General features: G+C 43.1%; 1 protein-coding gene across 2 annotated transcripts; it reads left to right on the forward strand.

Annotated features, from left to right (window-relative positions):
* The first annotated feature begins 2,020 nt into the window (after window positions 1-2,020).
* WDR5 (WD repeat domain 5) lies at window positions 2,021-19,808 on the forward strand. 2 transcript variants are annotated; one of them, XM_033137494.1, is made up of 15 exons: window positions 2,021-2,122; window positions 4,131-4,304; window positions 8,915-9,067; window positions 9,770-9,878; window positions 10,617-10,690; window positions 11,218-11,307; window positions 12,357-12,446; window positions 13,775-13,858; window positions 14,427-14,482; window positions 15,665-15,711; window positions 15,812-15,887; window positions 16,598-16,631; window positions 17,353-17,427; window positions 17,644-17,731; window positions 18,712-19,808. In XM_033137494.1, exons 3-15 carry the CDS (start codon window positions 8,987-8,989, stop codon window positions 18,810-18,812), a joined length of 1,005 nt encoding a protein of 334 aa, XP_032993385.1. In that variant the 5' UTR covers window positions 2,021-2,122; window positions 4,131-4,304; window positions 8,915-8,986; the 3' UTR covers window positions 18,813-19,808. The 2 variants fall into 2 exon arrangements, with proteins under 2 accessions (XP_032993385.1, XP_032993386.1); XM_033137495.1 differs by lacking the exon at window positions 11,218-11,307.
* The last annotated feature ends 242 nt before the right edge of the window (window positions 19,809-20,050 follow it).

Genomic DNA, 20,050 nt, shown 5'->3' on the forward strand with positions numbered 1-20,050 from the left:
TCTGCCATTTGACCATTTTCTGTTTGCACAACCATCACTACTATGTCTCTGTAGCACTGCAATGCTTCAAGCAGTAAGTAGTATGTTACTTCAGAACTACCTGACCAGAGTAGACCTAAAGGCCATATAGTCCAGCGTGCCTTTTCCTACAGCAGCCAGGAGGGATGTGATGAAATATCCAGTCTGTTGTTTGTCTCTGCAGATATATATATATAACAACGTAACTTACAACACATCACTACGTTGCTTGAAAATATCAAATTAAATTCTTCACTCCAAAAAAAAAAAAATCTTTCCACATATTTCCACAAGATTGAAGGGGATTATAAACATGATCTTCTTGATGCATATAACAAAATAAGATTGCCATACAATATAGAAAAAAATAGGGCTTAGAATTTCCTTTGGTTGCGTTAATCTGATGTTCTGACAGATAGAAAAAACAACCCTAGACAGCTCAAACAACCATAATATTAGTTTGTGGGAGGGTAGGTTGTATGCCCGAGTCCCTTCTAATTCCTGGATCCAACAAGGATTCAATTGCTGTCAAGTTTCTTGGTACATAATGACCCTCAAAGTATGGGTCATTAAGGTAACAAAGGAAGTGGCTCTGTGCCAGAGGTAGTTAGAAAGACAAAAGCCTGAGCTGAGGTGTGTGAGCCAGAAGCTAGAACCAAATAAGCCATGTGGGAGACACAGCCTGATCTCTATCTGGGTATCCCAGTTTGTGGCTATGGGAGAAGCAAGACCGTCTTTGGATGCTAATGCTATGAGCCCCTCCATCGTAGGCTCAGGTTCTATACATGTGTAAAAAAGCATATCTCCCTGTGTCTAACTGATGTTACAGGTAGGTAGCCGTGTTGGTCTGCCGTAGTCGAAACAAAATAAAAAAATTACTTCCAGTAGCACCTGAGACACCAACTAAGTTTGTTATTGGTATGAGCTTTCATGTGCATGCGAAGTGTGCTTGCACACAAAAGCTCATACCAATAACAAACTTAGTTGGTCTCTAAGATGCTACTGGAAGGAATTTTTTTATTTTGTTTCTTTAATTGATGTGAGTCATTCTGGAAGACAATAATTGTCTGCAAAGCAGGATAATATTGTGGCATGCACACCACCCCGATCTCTAAGCAGTGTGAGGGGTTCCAGGCGCTTACCCAGGGTATTTCATTGAAGCTAAATATTATGTGGGCTACAATCTACTACTACATCAAATGCATGAACTATTATCTTGAGGTGCAGGAATGCATTTATTTATTTATTCATTCATTCACTCACTCATTCATAGCATACAGATGTGGTGGGTGTGAAATTTTAACTATAACACTGACGCAAAATAATTAATACTTTATGCAATGTATCAAGGTAAGGAAAGCTTCTTCTGCCTCGCTCAGTTATACAAGCCTCGTCGCTTCTAATTCGACCCCTGCCCTGAGAAGGACCGACACGTGTCTTTCTTTCTTTTTTCTTTCTTTTGCCTGCTTCCAACCCATTCGCACATTCAGGCTGCGAACAAAGACGTCTCTCTCATTTAAGGCGTTTGGCGTCCGCGTTCTCATCCACGCCGCTTGCCTTTTTTGGTTCCTCTGGGCGCTCCGTAGCAGCGCGCTCAGGTCAGCCTGCTCTCCTCACCCCTCTAATCACCGCCCCTTTTTAAGGTGGGCTTGGCCAATTTTTGGGAAAAGAAAAAGAAGACCATTGTCCCTTTGCGGACACTATACCTTTAAGGGTGGGGCCTCCCTCCCTGGACTGCAACTCCCTTCACGCCTTGGTCGCTGCGCGTAAGGGGCGGGTCGATGGGAATTGTAGTCTGATAACGTCATCGCGGCGAAGCCGACCCGTGGTAGGTGCGTACAGCGCATGCGCTTGGGCCACCGACGCCGCCGCTACCGTCGCTTTTCCTCGAGCTGCAGCGAGCGCGGGTGCGGTGAGTGGTGTGTCGCTTTTTCCCAGCCGGGTCAGTTTAGTGCGCCTGCGCGAGGCCCTGGGTATCCCCTCCTCCTCAAGAGAGAGCTGCCGCCGCTTCTGCTGCTACTGCTGCTTCTCCCGCCGAACGCTGAGGTGAAGGCGGCGGCGGCGGCGGCGGCGGCGAAAGCGGCGCCTCTAGCCGCGCCTTAAGGTGAGTACGACTGCTGAGGAGAAAAGCGGCGGCAGCACCTCCGCCTCGTTCGAGGAGAGAAGAACCGGATCGCTGAGGAGAGGGGGGGAGGGAGGGAAGGGGGCCGGGGAAGGGGGGGGGGGAGAGAGTCTGGGCCCGCACCCTTCGCCCATTCCTCGCTTCCTCGCGGGAAAAGCGCACGCGCCGAGGGGAGAGAGCTGCTCCTGCTGAAGCCCAGTAGCGATTCCTTCAGGGTGGGGAGATGCACGCTGGCTCCCCTGCACGCTTCTCCCGCCGTCCTTCCTGCCGCTGCTACATATGGGCCACCATGGTTAGGCTTCCCGGTGGCCACGATGCTCGGGCTACTCTTCTAAGTAGCGCTAAGGATCGCGATGATGTCCCTCGCGAGAATGCTGGGTAGTGAGTGCCACCACAGTCGTGGCGATGATCCCGGCGAGGCTTCTGCTTAGTGCCTCCAGAAGTAATAACGCTCCCGGTGGTGGCACAGGTATGGCGATGAGGTCATGGGTGCCGGCATGCTTGAAGAGGAACTGTTAAGTAGAGCCCCCAATAGTAATAATGGGTTGCATCCCACGAGGATCTACTCAGAGCAGACCCATTGCCGTGAATGGGCCTAAGTTAATCACATGCAGAGTGCGCAGTGGCGCCCCTGCCCTTTCCTTGCGGAGGAAGGGGATTCAGCAGCGTGGAGGGGTGTTCCCTGGGTTGGGTTTGATGAATTCGCCCAGGGACAGGTTGTGGAGGGAGAAGAGCTGAGGACTGATAATGAATCCCTGAGGGACCCCAAAAGAGAGAGGGAAATTAGAGAATTCTAACCCTGCACCCAATTGAATATTGGACAGTTGGGAAGAAAAGTTGGACCATGTGGAAACAGAATCATGGAGTCCTACTGGGTCCTTTCATGCTGAGGTCTAGGTTGTCCTCCCCTCCTTTTATTCTCACAACAGTACTGTAAGGTAGGTTAGGCTGAGAGGAAATAATAGAATCATAAAATTGGAATCAGAGTTGGAAGGCCATCCAACTTCTGTTTAAAAACCTCCAACAAAGGAGAGTCCACCACCTTCGCAGGTAGTCTGTTCCACGCCATTAAGCTTACTTTGTTTTTAAAATAATTTTATTGATTTTTTCTCATAACAAATATCCAATATCCTTACTAAACATTCATTTTCCAATTCTCCCCCCTCCCTATTGACTTCCCTCAGCTTCCATTTCTGGTTTGTTATATCAAATAATACATTCTGCTGTTTGTATATAATATTTATTCTCTGTAAATAAGATTGTAAATGTTTATTTAAATCCTGCTAACGAGAAAATATTTTGTTGTTTCTGCAAATATACTGTAAAAGGTTCCTATTCTTTTAAAAAATCACTATTGTCCTTTTCACACAGTTTGTCTGTTAACTTTGCTAACTCTGCATAATTCATCAACTTTTCTTGCCATTGTTCTTTTGATGGTACACGAAGCTTACTTTGGACTACATATACATAGGAGCACACTGCTGATGACTTATCTGCCTGGGATTTGTGAGCTGTGATTTCTGCATTGCGGGGAATTGGACTAGATGACCCTTGGTGTCCCTTCCAACTACAGTTCTATGATTCTATGTCCATTAATCCAGTGTTTTTCAACCTTTTTTGGGCAAAGGCACACTTGTTTCATGAAAAAAATCACAAGGCACACCACCATTAGAAAATGTTAAAAAATTTAACTCTGTGCCTATATTGACTATATGTAAAGTAATTTTTCAATTTTTCCCATGGCACACTGCATTAATCCCAGTGGTCCTACTCTTGGGTAGAACTACTGTTGAATAAAACCCAGTTTTCATAATGAAACTGCTAAGGAACTACTAGTACTGGTATACGTCATTTTATTGCACTTTGCAGAGCAGTAGCGTTGCTTGGGTTCCTGTTGATTTGAAAGGGGAATGTGCAGGAAAACTTCCTTCTCGGTTGTGTTTAGGGCTATTGTGTGTGTTATCACAATGATATCCCATCTTTTCTACAGGGAGCTCCAAAGTGGTGTACGTGGTTCTTTCTGCCCACCTCCCTATTCTATCTGCACAGCAACCTTGTGACGTAGGTCAGACTGAGAGGCAGTGACTGGTCCCCAAGGTCGCAGCCAGTAAGCTTCATAGCTGAGTGGAGAATTTGATGCTCTGAAGTTGCCCCAGCCCTCTTGGTAGGTTTGATCATTATTCCTTTACCTCAGTTTTTTCAGTTCATCAAAATGGGGCAGAGATGGAGGCATCTGTAAGGCATTTAGTTTACTCCAGAGCCTATACTTGGGTAATGTTAGCAGCAATGGTGCCAAAAGAGGGTGGGACTGAATGTGGCCGGGGTGGGCGTGGAATGGGGAATCCCCACTTACGTGTGTCTTGTAATGGAACCCCAGTGTAAGTGGTTCCTACAGGGAATCTGCAAGGAGCCATGGACTCAAAAAGGTTGAGAATCACTGGACCTCAGTATAGAGTGAGCATAACTTCTTTTTAAAATAATTTTTATTACGTTTCTTTTCTCATAACAAATACCCAGTAACATTACTAAACATACATTTTCCAATTTCCCCCCACCCTGTTGACTTTCCACAACTACCATTTCTGGTTTGTTACATCAAATGATAAATTCTGCAGTTTGTATACTGTAATGTGTTGTCATATTGGGCAGAGGCAGTCTACCTGAGGGAAGGGGAGCGGTTGGTTGGTTGGTTTTATTCTCATTCTCATTGTGTATTTTGTGTTTTTATGTTGCGAACTGCCCTGAGATTTGCCACGTGAAGGGCGATATAGAAATGTAATAAACAGAAACAGAATGTAGGGTGTGTGTGTGTGAGAGAGAGAGAGAGAGAGAGAGACTAAGACTAACCAACTAAAATACCAGATGAATAATAAGACTAATACATAAACGTTGACATAGTGATCAATGGGGGTTATTATTGGGTTATTTTATTTTGATTTTATGTATTCTGATCTTTTTTGCAAACTGCCCTGAGACCTCCAGATATAGGGCGGTATATAAATTCAACTGATGATGATGATGATGATAATTTCTTCTTGTTGTTTCTGCAAATATACTGTAAAAGGTTCCCATTCTTTTTCAAAGTCACTATTGCCCTTTTCACGCAATTTGTCCGTTAACTTTGCTATTTCTGCATAGCTCATCAACTTTTCTTGAAATTGTGCTTTCGATGGTACTTCTCCGGTCTTTCAGTTTTGAGCTATTAATATTCTTGCCGCTGTTGTAGCATACGTAAATAGGTTCTATTTTTCTTTTGGCAATTCTTGTCCTAAAATACCTAACAGAAAAGCTTCTGGTTTTTTAACAAATGTTATCTTAAACATTTTTTAAAAATTCATTATATATAATTTCCCAAGAGTGAGTATAATTTTTATATGCACTGAGAAAACATCAAATTTGTGTGACTTGCTTTATTGTGATGTTTGCTTTATTGTGGTATTCTCGAACAGAACCCACAATATTTCTGTGGTATGCCTACAGCTGTTTGTATTACAGGGATTACGTTCTGGGCCCCTGTGTGCATAAGCGAAAATCACATGGGGGGAAGCACCCTCTAAAAAGCCTCTAATTGCCTGTTTCCCCCCTGCTCTCCAGTTCTCTCTCCCACACACTCTCCACACAATACTCTCTTCAACTAGAGTTGAAGCTTTGGGACTGTCTGGAGGCTGGAGGACACATGAAAAAGCGGCGGTGGCTGCACTACTGTACCCGGTGCACCTTTTGTCTCTCTGGGGCTTCTTCCGCCCTCACTGAATTTCTCTTTGAGCTCCAGAGAGGGTCTTGTTGTGAGCCACGAAAACTCTCCAGTTCTGTCCCACCATCTATTTGTTTATATCTTGGCGTTGTGCATATACGCGGTCAAGTTGGTCACACGTACGGTGGGGTGTGTGGGTGTGTGCCTGTGTAGCAGTAATGCTCTTTGTAATAATTCTGCTTCTAATTGTTGTGATTATTGTTTGTGGTAGTGATAATGCTCCTAGTAATGTTACTACCACCTATCCATTGAATTATTTAATGTTGCTATTAAAGCAGTGCCAGCAGTAGTGCTAATGCTCTTCCTCCTCCTCCATACCATCCATCATTACCTGCACCCGCAGTAGCAGTAAGAACTTAAGGAGATCTCTGTTGCCAGGCCCACCTAGTCTATCATCCCTCCTTTTCTAGTGGTTCCTCTTCCTGCCCACCTTCTGCGGGGGAGACTCCCTGTTTGAAACCTTAGATTGCTGCTGCCAGTTAGTGCAGACTGTAGTAGGCTAGATGAACAGAAGGGTTCATTTGACTTTGTTTAGGACAGCTTTTTGTTTTCCTGTGTCTTCTGAACCTCCACTTGTGGTGTGTTTCCTTCTTACAAGCCACGGCATTAACCAAGGTTTGTTCTTGGCTTACCACTTGTGGTTTGTTCGGAGGAAACAAAAGCAAGAGTCCAGATCTGGGCAGCACAGCAAGGCCAACTCTAACTTGTTTTGTCTTTGATAAATGGGAACAAGGTTGAATTTTTTTTGAGAAGTGAGTGGTGGCACCCTGCTCATTTTTGATAACCATAGGTTGTTTTAAAACTGTGGCTTAATGTGACATGATGGTCTCTCTCTGTGTGTAATATAATACATTGTCTGTACTACACCTTGAAGCAAGAGTCCTGCTATATCTGGTAAAAGCACACCTGTACAATGCTGCAGTGAGATGGTTCCTGCTGCAGTAACAGCTCAAATTTCCTAGAATATGAGTGCAGCATTTTATCAGACTTCTTTGGAGACTCAGACATAGAAGATAGGGTTTTGCTGCAACAGCAAATGACCCTGCCTTATTTAACACCCTCTTTTCTCCCTAGGTGGTTTGCAGGCTGACCTTTAAACTCCCAAACTCTTAATTTCATTTCATTTCTCAATCTTACTATTAGCATTTGTTGGTACAGTATTGCAAACCCAGAAGACTTGATTTCTTAAATCACCCAGACCTTGCATGTGTGAGGGCCTGACTTCCCAGTTTAACAATAACTTATATGTGACAGTTTGTATTACTTTTTGCAGATTTGCACAGATGTGGAATGGGAGGCAAGCTTTACCAGCTTTCTGTTTTAAAAATTTCAAATGGAAAATATGTTTAATGAGGAAAAACAATGAAGTGTCTTAATTCAGTTAAGACTTATAATATATGCAAAATAAGCTGAGTGACTCTGCCATAGCAACTGAGCAGTGCTGAATTAATTAACAGTTGTAGTGGGAAAGGAAACCATTGCCTCTGTACAGATCCAAATGAATAGACATGAACTTCTTGATGAATCATAGATCACATCCCCACTGTTAAAGCATGTGGCTTTCCCCAGAGAAATCATGGGAACTGTCGTTTACCCCTTCACAGAGCTGCAATTCCCAGCACCCTTGACATACTACAGTTCCCAGGATTCTTTGGGGGAAGCTATGGGTTTTAAATGTATAGAATAGATTTGGCCTCAGTTGTTTCTCTCTGGACCCTGCCTTTGAAATTGTTTTGCTTAGGTCTGGTCACCTCAAGATCAGTGGCATAGTGTCCTTTCAGATTGAAATGTACTACTGTTTTTTAATACTGCCTTTTTCTGATGTCAGATTTGTGCCAGTGACTCCCTTGTGCAGGGACTAGGTGTAGCATGCAGAAGGGTCCTGATAGTAGATCACTGCATATGCTGTGTTTGGATCTGAATAGAGACAATGGTTTCTTCTTTGTTTTTGCTGCCACAGTCTACTGCGGCTACCCCTCTGGAATCTGGTATCTGAAGAAGTGTGCATGCACACAAAAGCTCATACCAAGAACAAACTTAGTTGGTCTCTAAGGTGCTACTGGAAAGAAATTTTTATTTTGTTTTGACTATGGCAGACCAACACGGCTACCCACCTGTAACTACCCCTCTGGAAGTTATTTTTGGGGAAAACAAGTGCAGAACAGGAGAGTAAGTGTTGAAGGACAAAGCCCTAGGGTAGGACTGGTAACTAGCTTAAAAACCAACCCCTAATTTCTCTCCTGCCACTCCAGTCAGCCCTTAAAGGTAAAGGTAAAGGGACCGCTAACCATTAGGTCCAGTCACAGACAACTCTGGGGTGGCGGCACTCATCTTGCTTTATTGGCCGAGAGAGCTGGCGTACAGCTTCTGGGTCATGTGGCCAGCATGACTAAGCTGCTTCTGGTGAACCAGAGCAGAGCACAGAAACGCCGTTTACCTTCCTGCCGGAGCGGTACCTGTTTATCTACTTGCACTTTGACATGCTTTCGAAGTGCTAGGTGGGCAGGAGCAGGGACCGAGAAATGGGAGCTCACCCCGTCGTGGGGATTCGAACCGCCGACCTTCTGATCGACAAGCCCTAGGCTCTGGTTTAACCCACAGTGCCATCCGCATCCCTCCAGTCAGCCCTTACACAAACACTAAAGAATTTATAACATCAGCTTTAGGAGACTGCCATCACAATCCAAGAGATGGTCAATACAAAGTGTGATAATGGCTTTAAGAAGCTTTAAAATTTGTCATTGGGCATGATTGAACCTCCATGTTCAAAGATGCTCCACCTTGGAATATCAGGTGCTTGTGAGCAAATGGGAAGGCTGTTGCAGCATGTGATTGGATGTTGTCTGATCCAGCAGAACTCGTGGGTTGAAGGTGTATTGGTGCAATGGGCTTCTAATTTTAATTTGGGGTTTGTGTGTGTGATTTGTGCCTTGGCTGCCTTAAGTTTGGAAAACCATTCTTTGGTGATACTTAGTAAGCTCTGCATCGCAAAAATGTTTCTCCTCCCTGTTTTCTAGTAGGAGACACCCTCCTTTGAATTGGCTTGCACTTTCATCCCGTGAAGTGCCCAGATCCTGGCTTGCTTCATAGCCATGGCAACAGAAGAGAAGAAGCCAGATTCAGAATCAACCAAAACACAATCAACACCCTCCTCTTCAACCAATCAGAGCAAGGTGTGTGTCAGGGCTTCTGGGCTGTTATTCTGTCTGCAAGTTCAAATATTCTGAGGATGGTAAACTCTTGTGTATGGACCTGATTTTGTGGGGGCGTGTTTATTGGATACTGTTCAGTTAAGAGCCCAAACCTGGCTCCGGCTCTTCTGTCACTAGAGGCAGATCTAGATTCATAAGGATTTAACTGCCATGCTGTTTACTGTTGCCTGCTTATAGATTGCCACCCTTTGGAAAGTATCCAAAGGGATTGTAAGGGAAAGTTTGGGATCCAGCTCTTTCCAAACATCTAATACAGGCTTCCTCAAACTCAGCCCTACAGATGTTTTTGGCTTACAACTCCCATGATCCCTAGCTAGCAGGACCAGGGTTAAGGGATGGTGGGAATTGTAGTCTCAAAACATCTGGAGGGCCGAGTTTGAGGTAGCCTGATCTAACAGCACAGAAGGGTTGTTAAGAGGTCAAATTAAACTTGATCATTTTGATTAGGTCCGGCCCCCATCCATCTTGGGCTCCCTTCTCTTTGAGTATTTCTGACTGTTACCTGAATACCTGTTGGGTTTGGATCCTGGCTGCCTGGGACAACAATAACAGGTGCTGCGGCAGGCCACCTGGCAGGCCACAGCATGCTGAGTCAGGCTCAGAGAGTCGTGCAAGTTTTGTAGGGCTGTGCTTGAAGCATCTCTTGTGGTTTTCTTTTCTCAGCCTGCCCCTGTAAAACCAAACTATGCCCTGAAGTTCACGCTGGCAGGACACACAAAAGCTGTCTCATCAGTGAAATTCAGTCCCAATGGGGAGTGGCTGGCCAGTTCTTGTAAGTATCCATCTGACATGGTCAAGAGGGATCCTTTCCTGACTCCTATTCACATTTATTTCTAGGGCTGTTTCATAAATCTAGTGTTCAATGTGTCAGCACATGCATCAAACAAGAGCCAAATCCTCTTTGTTTTTTTTAGATTATGTGTTCTTGGGGCAAAGATTAGGCATTCTCTCCTGTCCGAGAGGGTGGGAAGCTGCCTTATACATGGTCAGACCATTGGTCCATTCAGGTCAGGATACCATCAATACTGCCTAGCAGCAGATCTCCAGGATTTCAAGTGGGGAGTTATTTTCCAACTCTACCTCAGTTTGCCAAGTGTTGAACCTGGGACCTTCTGCATGCAGAGCAGATGCTTTTCCAGAGTGAATGCCCCTTTTTAGATGGTTCTTGCCATCGCTAATTTCTCACTTGGGACTTCCTGTACACTATGAAAACTAAAGCTTTACCAAGAGAAACTGAATGATATGCCTTGTGCAAGTCAAGTACATTTGCACAGTTTCCTACTCCGATGTGAGAGGCATGAAAATTCTTCTGCTTATATCATAGGTTGGTGGGCTGTATTTATGTATTCACTTAAACAAATGCATCTTTATAACTCCCATCTTCTCTAAAAAAGAGGGCAAAAAGAGTATAATCAGAGTTCAAAAATACCTGCATGCCCTCCCACCCCCGCATGGCAGGGTCAAGATGCCTAAAATAATTTCTCTTGGTGGATTCTCTTCTTTCTTTTAGCGGCTGATAAGCTTATAAAAATCTGGGGTGCCTATGACGGCAAATTTGAGAAAACCATATCTGGCCACAAGCTGGTGAGTATCTCCCAATTAATAAGGGGACTGGTTGAAGTGTTTGTTGTAGAGTTAACTGGACAAGTGCCTCAAGATGTAACAGCGACTTCTGCCTATGCAAATAAGGAATTGGTGGCTGGGGATTTTTAACCATCTTCTTGCCTGGAGGGATTTAGCCTATGGGGGCATGGGGAATAGGTTACAACAGTTGCTCACTTCAGGAGTAGATCGTTAACCATTTCTGTTGCTTGGGTTTGGTTTTTCTGCCTGCTAGAACATGAGAAAAAATCATTGCAAAATAGTACATGAGAGATAAGGAGTTATTTGGCTAATCCCTTTTTTGGTTTTTGTTATGCTCTGCTGCATGGAGGGAGGTTTGGTTTTTTTTTGCTGGAGGGAGCATTTAGAAATATTATCATATTTACAGTTTGCATTTGTAACCACCTCATTTTCCATAAATTGTACACAGTTTATCAGTTAAACACAGGCAAATGACTTTTTGTAAAAAAAAAAAAAAAGAAAAAAAACCTAAACATTATCTGTTGCAGGGAATCTCTGATGTCGCTTGGTCATCTGATTCAAACCTTCTTGTATCTGCTTCAGATGACAAAACACTCAAAATTTGGGACGTGAGCTCGGTAAGAAGCTTGTTTTGCTTACCATCTTGGAGAGCCTTAACTGGATTCTAATATGACTGACTATCTATAATGGTGCTCTTGATCCAACTAAACTCACTTCTGGCTTTTCATGGCACTGAATCACAAACTCAGCTTTATCAGGACTTCTAGGTTTTCCTATCCATTGACCTGAGTCTGCTCCTGGTAGTTAAAAGGCCAGATTAAAAGTTCAAAATAAATTTACCTCAATTTATATCCTGTTCATTTTACAAAACATTGCCAGCAGTCTGTGCATAGCAAATACATAAAAACTACCTGTGTGGTGAAAATAAATCTTTAATGAATCCGTCCTGATAATTCAGACAATGTCAGAGACCCATTTTAGGCAATAATATAATCCTTTTTGTGTATGGATTATTATTATTAACAGTCCAAACTATAAAACAAATACCATCACCCCTTACTGTGGACCCAGCCACCAGATATATAGCCTTTAAAGATCTTAAACTGTTGTGGGAAATTTAACACACATTTTCCTTCTCGTGGGTATTTATGTTCCTGACAACAAAAATAAGTTTGTGTTGGCTAACTTTGAGAGCTGTAGTGTACATATTTTCATTGAAATGTGCATGGATAGCAAAGCGTTTTTTAAAGGCCAAGATTTGCGAGTTTGTCTTAACACAGTTGTTTTGCAGGCTGAATAGTTTTTAAATGCAGTTCCCTTTTTGGTTAACTTTTTGAAGGGGAGATATAGGAATTGCCTTCCTGCATTGCTGGCTCATTGTTGACCTGTTAAACCTGTTAGTGGTTCTTTCCACTAATGGTGCTGTGGTCACTTAACATTGGGGGATGAGGAGCAGGGAACCAGGACATCCTGCAGATGTAGCTTTGTCTCCAGGTGAGCTGACACTGGTTCTCTCCCACCCAATAGCTGAGCATTTTAAACTTGATTCCCAGTCCAATATGTGTTATCTCTTGTGTCTGCACAATATGGTACTACATTCCTCACTGTGCAGCCAGTCCTAAGAATATGGAGCTCTGTCCCATTTACTGTTTTATTATCTTTTTAGGGGAAATGCTTGAAAACCCTGAAGGGGCACAGCAACTATGTCTTCTGCTGCAATTTCAACCCACAGTCCAACCTCATTGTCTCAGGATCGGTGAGCATTTCCTTTTGCTGAAAAGAGGCAGTGGGTCACTCCTGCTATCTTTTTCATAAGACAGAAAATGGTGGGCCGAGCTCTGACTCAAATCTCTAGCTGTGTTGCAGCAGGCATTAACTGTTTCATTTCAGGGCACAGTTTCCTCTTGCCATGGCAGATATTCAACTAATGTATGTGGGGTTGGGGGGGGGGGCGGGGAGAAGAGAAATATTGTCCAAGCATCTGCTCAGTGAACACACCATTGTGATATTAGAGTCACAAAGGTAGAGTCCACAGGCCTAAAAAATCACACAGGCTTATACAGAAGCATTTCCTTACCTTAGGTTTACACAGGTACAGAACAGGTGCAAGGATAACAGGGTGCCTGCTCCTTACCAGGCTAGCTTAAAGCTGAGTTTTTCCTGCACAAGCATTATTGGCACATTCTTAAAACAGTCTGAGGAAGCAGGTGATCCTAACAACTTCCTTTCACACTCTTTTACAGAATTTACATCTCTTCATGTGTTAGCTATCTATTAAAGCATATATAGTCCTCTGGTTGCGGACACGATCCTTTCTGGAGTGCCATTCACACCCCAAAAATTCCACAACTAGAGCAGCACTTTAGTGCATATGTGGAGCACCGATAGAGCGCTTCTGTGCATGCGCATGCGGTGAAACCCGGAAGTAAACACTTCTGGGTTTGCCGCATTCTTAACATGAAAAAACACATCCCGAAGCAGCTGTAACCGGAGGTATGACTGTACTGTAATTTCCACTAACTTCCAAAATGCATAAAGATGAAAAGCCATTTTGATCTGGGCCTCCTGCTGAAAGGCAGGAGTAAGCCCTGTCTATCTCTGCTTTTTGTGAGTTGGGTGTCCCTGCAGTGCACTCTATAGAGCAGCTGCTATATAGGGCAGGTAGCTTGTGATGCTCCAGGACAGTTGAAAAGGCCCTCCTGGTTGTTAATTTAGTCCCAGGGTGAACCTTCACTATCTGTCTGCTGTAGTTCAAACTCGGATGTTCTATGCAATGGCTGTGTAACAGGACAGCAAGGAGAAGGAACAAAAATTAGTAATAAAACTTTTTGCAATAGAGGTAGTGTTGTTCGTAAAATCTCAACTGTGCAATAAACCTTGCCTTCACACAGAGGTGCTTGAACAGTGACTTCTTGCTTTGGAAAGAGGAGAGATGATGGAACCTGATTCTAGGTTTCTTGTGAAGATATTAACCACAGACAAATCTTGTCCCTAATTTTGTCAATGGAGTTCCTTTACAAGTAGTTGAAATTTTAAGAAACAACACTGAAATCTTCTGAGTTTATTCCTTTGTTTTGTCTCCAGTTTGATGAGAGTGTGAGGATATGGGACGTCAAAACCGGGAAGTGCCTAAAAACCCTGCCAGCCCATTCTGATCCGGTTTCAGCGGTAGGTCCTCTTGGGATGAGTTGAGATGAGCTGGGCTGTCCCTTATGCTCCCCCGCTCCCGGCCCGTCCCATGACAAAGTTGCCTGCCACTTGCCATCTGTCAATAACATTTCAAGCCTCTTGAGTGAACTCCTGGTCTTCCAGGCTGAGCAAGTGGAGTAAAATATTGCTGCTGCTGCCACCGCCGCCTTGTTTGGCTAATGGTTCAGCAGTGTCAGCTGTGGAGGAAAGCTTGCCCTGCTAGATGTGAAATCCTACATCTGATGCTTACTCCAACTATAGGAATACAACACTCCATGCCACAGCAGTCTTTGGCTCCAGGTGGATGTCTTGCACCTTAAATTTTGCAGTAAATGATCATCAAACTGGCAGAGTCTCTTAAAGAGCAGCAGTGTATTTAAATTGGGTCTTGGTATGGGGGGCATTCTAGCACCAAATTAGGAAATTTTCTTCCTGAAAAAGGTGCCTTGTACCACAGATGCAATATTACCTCTTGCTAAGCCACCAAAATAATGTTTATTTATGTGTGGCAGTATAAATTCAATTAATAATAAATTCTTGCCTCCAGGTGCATTTTAACCGTGATGGCTCCCTGATAGTGTCCAGCAGCTATGATGGCCTCTGGTAAGTGGGAGAAGGAGAGAAGGCTGGGTTTAGATCCTGAGTTTTTGAGGTGGGGGCATTCAGCCACCCGAGGAATGATGAGTAGAGATTGGGTCCCTCTGTCCACAATTCTGACTTGATTTTTAGTCCCTCCCTCCAACCCCCCAAGAGGCAGCTCTTTTGTTCTCCTGCCGCTAAACTGGCTCAGACTGGCTGTATCTTAAATATTGATAATTTAAAGCCTCAACGTTGGAAGAATAGGCTGTGTGTGCACATGTGTGTGTGCACATGTGCTGTGTATGTGGGAGATCTGTTTCACTTGCTTTCTTTAATTATTTAATCTGATGATTGTGCAGGTTCTGACCTGTAAAAAAAAGAAAAAGGAGCTGTCGCACAGTGTGTAGGGGAACACACAGCTTTCATGCAGAAGGTCCCTGCAGCATCTATAATCATCATTTATTTATATGTCATCTTTACATAGTTACCATGCTCAGGTCAGCTTACAAACGACTTACGTAATTACAAAAAAATCAACCATATTCAGTCATAAACAATACATGAAAACTTCAATAAGTGTCGAAGGATTTTGTTTTTTTACAGAAAACCCAAATAATTCATAAAAGGTCTAACAATAAAGATAGAAAAGCCTAATTCCATTAACAGCAAAGCTTATTCACACACACACACACACACACACACACCCTGATTAAATCTTGACACCCTCAACAGAGACGCCTTCGTGTTCCACCCCAAGAGTCTCTAGCCCAGGTATCCCCAACCTTCGGCCCTCCAGATGTTTTGGACTACAATTCCCATCATCCCTGACCACTGGCCCTGTTAGCTAGGGATCATGGGAGTTGTAGGCCAAAACATCTGGAGGGCCGCAGATTGGGGATGCCTGCTCTAGGCATTCTGAATAGCAGGTCCTGCAGGACTCACATTTAAGAGGATCTCTGGCCCCTTCAGCAGCAGCAGCAGCGCTTGCAGGACTTGTTTGGAGCCCTCTCAGGCCAGGTGGGAATAGCTCAGCAAAGCAGGGAGCAGGTCACCAGCAAATACTGTCCTTCAGCAGTTAAGAGCAGTAGATATACCAACTGTCTGATCCTCTGCTTTTGCCAAATGTGTCTGTTGTCCCCCTCGTCTCTTCCCCAACCATGGTTTTTTGTTGCCTTACTAATGGTGACTTTCATCTTCACCTTGCAGCCGAATCTGGGATACAGCATCAGGACAGTGTTTGAAAACACTGATTGGTAAGTTTTTTGTGTGCATGCTCCAAAGGCTCCTGCTAATGTAACCCGCAATAATAGCCTTTCATATGAAAACGATGGCTTCTCTTTTCCCTCGCTGCAGATGATGACAATCCCCCTGTGTCTTTTGTGAAGTTCTCTCCCAATGGCAAATATATTCTAGCAGCAACGTTGGACAAGTAAGAGTCAAGGGGTGTTGTGCGTCTTTTTCAGAGCAAATAACAAATTATTGTGGCAGGGTTGCTCAGCTTTATCAAAGAAACAGAACTTCCAAATACACGGGCATTATACCTCCTGATTTACTAGATCACCACCACACACATTTAAACATTAGTTAAACTAGCACAACAGCTTGGAGAAAGAAGTGTGTGAAGCCATAACCATCCAGACTTCATTCTTGTTGACAGTTTTGTATATGTTTCTGCATATATATTGCGCTCTCATTTTTTCTGGCCAATTTGAAACCTAAGATAAAAGACCACTCTTTCAGTGCCAGGGATCCATTCTGGAAGATGGGAAGTTGCGGTGGGAACAGTGATTGTGAGGGCAAGTTGCTGACAGGGTGAACTGTGAGAGTTCAGAAACTTATATTAAACTCCAGTGAGGAGGGAGCTGAACAGATATCTGAGTGGGGGAGGTGCATTGAGCTCACAGAAAAATGGCCACTGTGATACAATGGATGAGAGAAGTCACTCTAAAGTTTAGATAAGAGAAGAAAGTCTCTTCTGTAGGTAAAGAGATAAAATATGATAGACATTTGATGAAGAGACTTAAAACTAGCAGATTGTTGCTTTAGATAGGCACGAGGATGTATGAAACATCTGAACACCCTAGAAGCCTAGATACTATTTTAAAGTATTGTGCTTTATTTCCCTGTCTTTTGCTCCAGCACTCTTAAGCTTTGGGACTACAGCAAAGGAAAGGTGAGTCTTGATATTTTCCTTAACAGTGAACTAACTAGGGGAAGCCTTTTTAATAAATGTTGTGGTTGGCTGGTTGGTTTCCTCCCCTTTTACTTACAGTCCAAATCTCTATGTGTGTTAACTCAGAAATAGCTTGCTGGGTTCAGTAGGGCTTATTCCCTAGTAAACGTTTTAAGACTGCAGCCATAGGTGGTTATTGTAATTTTTCTTTTCATTTCTATACCGCTTTATATTTTTAAGAAAAAAACCTCAAACTGATTTACAGCACATTAAAATAACAATCCACAGTAAAACATTACTGAAGAAAGTAAAACAAGTAAAAATGTGAAATTAATAATGTGTCACTGGAGTGAATTGTGCATTGATTCACATGCTTTGGGGGGGCAAGGAAAGGTGACTAATTGGTAAAATGTCTGACTGAATTGTTAAATATATTAATGTTGACAATACACGATTCATTTTTTTGCTTTGCTATCTTGAAAAACAAAAACAAAAAAGCCCAAAGGTCACTATAGTGGCACCCGCAACCTACGTTTAAGGGGCCATTTGGCAAATAGCTTACACATCTGAGTTTCTAACATGGGTTAGCACAGGTTGCTGGATCCAGCATCTAAGCTCTTCTTACGTTCTGTTGTAAAGCTCAGTCAAGGAAATGTGCCTGAGGCCTTCCTTTTCTGCCTCTGACTTCTGTGTTGTATTTTGTGGTCTTTTTACATTCCAGTGCCTAAAGACCTACACAGGCCACAAGAACGAGAAGTACTGCATCTTTGCCAACTTCTCCGTTACTGGTGGAAAGGTGAGAATTTCTTTTCCTGGGCTGCTGTGGAAAGGGTTTTGAGCCTAAATCTGCAAAGTCAACTCATGGTTTTGCTTTGAAAGTAAACAGGGATACTCAGTCCTTCTAAACTCTTCTCTAGAGTTCATTAATAATAAATCCTGCATGCATCATTTTAGTTGGGGTGAGGTTACTCTTTCTTCCCATTTTAATACATTTGTTTTCTCCCTCATTTAGTGGATCGTGTCTGGTTCAGAGGACAACCTGGTTTACATTTGGAACCTCCAAACGAAAGAGATTGTACAGAAGCTGCAAGGGCATACAGGTGGGAGTTCCCAGAATATTTTAAGTGGTTATCCCTGAGTGGTGTGAACTCACAACTATTTTGGACTGTTTACTTAGCTAGTAAAGCAAGACCTGACTAAATAAGATTCCCCCACCCCCAGCAAGCACCCCCCTCCAGTGTCTGAGGTCTTGTAGAGGGGTTGCTCTAGAAGTGTGTTGAAGATGGTTCACCGAGGACTAGTGAATTTGCTTCTGAATGCTTTGTTACAGAAATTCTGTCATGGGTGTGTCCTGGACTTTAAAGGAGTAATTGTATATGATTAATCAAGAAAATTTCTTATCCTTCATAATCAGTTCACAGTAGAATACAGTGGACCCTCTGGATACGAACTTAATTCGTTCCGGTGGTCTGTTCGCACCCTGAAAATTACGTAAATAGAGGGCGCGATTGAGCACTTCTGCACATGTGCTAAGCGTGCAGAGTGCTTCTGCATATGCGCGTGTGACGAAACCCAAGGTATACACTTTCGGATTTGCCATGGCCATAACCCAAAGATTCTGTATCCAGAGGGATACTTAAGTAGAGGTATGACTGTATACAATTTTAAAAATTATTACAAGTATAAAATGCACAAAACCTTTCTAAGTGGACAGAACAGTGTAAATTCATCCTACTGAATGAAATTCCTTAACTATCAAAAGATAAGGTTGGCAAGCAATTAGGGCAGGTCCATTATAGCTTAGTAGTTAGAACATCTGCTTTGCATGCAGACAGTCCCAGGTTCAATCCTCAATCTCCTGGTAGGGATGGGAGAGATTCCTGCCTAAATTCTTGGAAAGCTACTGCCAGTAAGTGCAGACAGTACTGAGCTGGCAGCAAAAATTTTGTGGGTTTATTTTGCAGGTTGCCTTCAACAATCGTCCACTCACCCAAGCAGACTGATGTTGTTTTTTTTTTGTTGTTTTTTACTAAATCACTGGATGACCATGCCTTTTGTTGCTGTCTGTCTCTCCCAACAGATGTTGTGATCTCTACAGCTTGCCATCCAACGGAGAACATCATTGCCTCAGCAGCTCTAGAAAACGACAAAACAATTAAACTTTGGAAGAGTGACTGTTAAAATGCTTTCAGCATCACTTCACAGACTGCTGGGGGGTGCCTGGAAAACATGGGGGTATTTTGTGTTTGTGTTTTTTGAAGACCCATTTGCCAGGAAACAAAGCAACCTTTGAGAAGATGATGTCTCCTAGTCTTTGCCCAAAGAACTTCTCTCTTTGGCTTGTCTCCAAACTGGGCAAATATAGATTTTTTGTGGGGGGGAAATAATAAAAAGGTTCTGTTTTCTTTGATGAATTGGCGGCTTTTCCTACTGGGCTTTTCCTACTGGGAAGCCATTAGCTGTTCACTCCTTGGAGAATAAGATGGCATCCTCATTCCTTGGGGGAAACTGTCTCCTAACAGCAACCACCGCCAAGTCATAAACTTAGAAAGAATCTGGATATGTTAACATTTTTAAAGAAAAAGAAAAAAGATCCAGGCAGGTAGGCCCTAGTACATAAAACTTTAAATAGAAGAGCCATGGTGGCTCATTACTAAAGGCAATTTTTTTTAACGTGACCAAACAAGTGTTCTTTTGCCTTGCACCTCTTCTCATTTCCCACCCATCCAAGTTTCCAGAACCTGTGATTAAATCACCCTTTCTTTGTCCTGTGTAATGCACCCTGTTCATCATGCTCTCCGATAGATGCTACTTGACAGTAAAAGTCTATTCACGCTTTTCACCCCACCCCCATCCCAAATTATCTGTTCAACCTCTGTCCTCCAAAGTCCTTGCTTGTGGCTTTTTGTTTGTTTTTTCTTAAAAAAAATATTCTGGCAAATTCCACAAAATCTGTACAGTTATTTCAGTGTAAAAAACAAAACACAAAACACTTTTTTATCTTGGAAACCTCATTGTATGAGCTTGTATTTGCTAATGGTATGGCTTTATTCTACCTTCCCCTTCCACATTGGTATATTCCTTTTCTACCCTTTCTTCCCTCTCTGCGCTTATCAATATTTTACACATCAAACCTGGTTACCATATGCACAATAAAAAGGTGGGATTTTTTGTGAATTGATCGTCGTTCAAGTGGACTGGTGTACAGTGTCTCTGGATCTGTCCCCTGCCAATTCCTTGTATGGAGCACAATTCTTTGGGGTCACAGCTGATTGCCTCGTGACCTGCTTCCAAAGACAAAACCAGCGTGGGTTAATCTTTTTTTCTTTCATTGCAGAGGAAGGAACTGAAGACAAAATTATTATACATTCATATTTATTACATGCTCTTCCCCATCTCTTCCCAAGGCAGGCTACAAT

Source organism: Lacerta agilis, chromosome Z (genome assembly GCF_009819535.1).
Source record: "Lacerta agilis isolate rLacAgi1 chromosome Z, rLacAgi1.pri, whole genome shotgun sequence".
NCBI lineage: Eukaryota > Metazoa > Chordata > Lepidosauria > Squamata > Lacertidae > Lacerta > Lacerta agilis.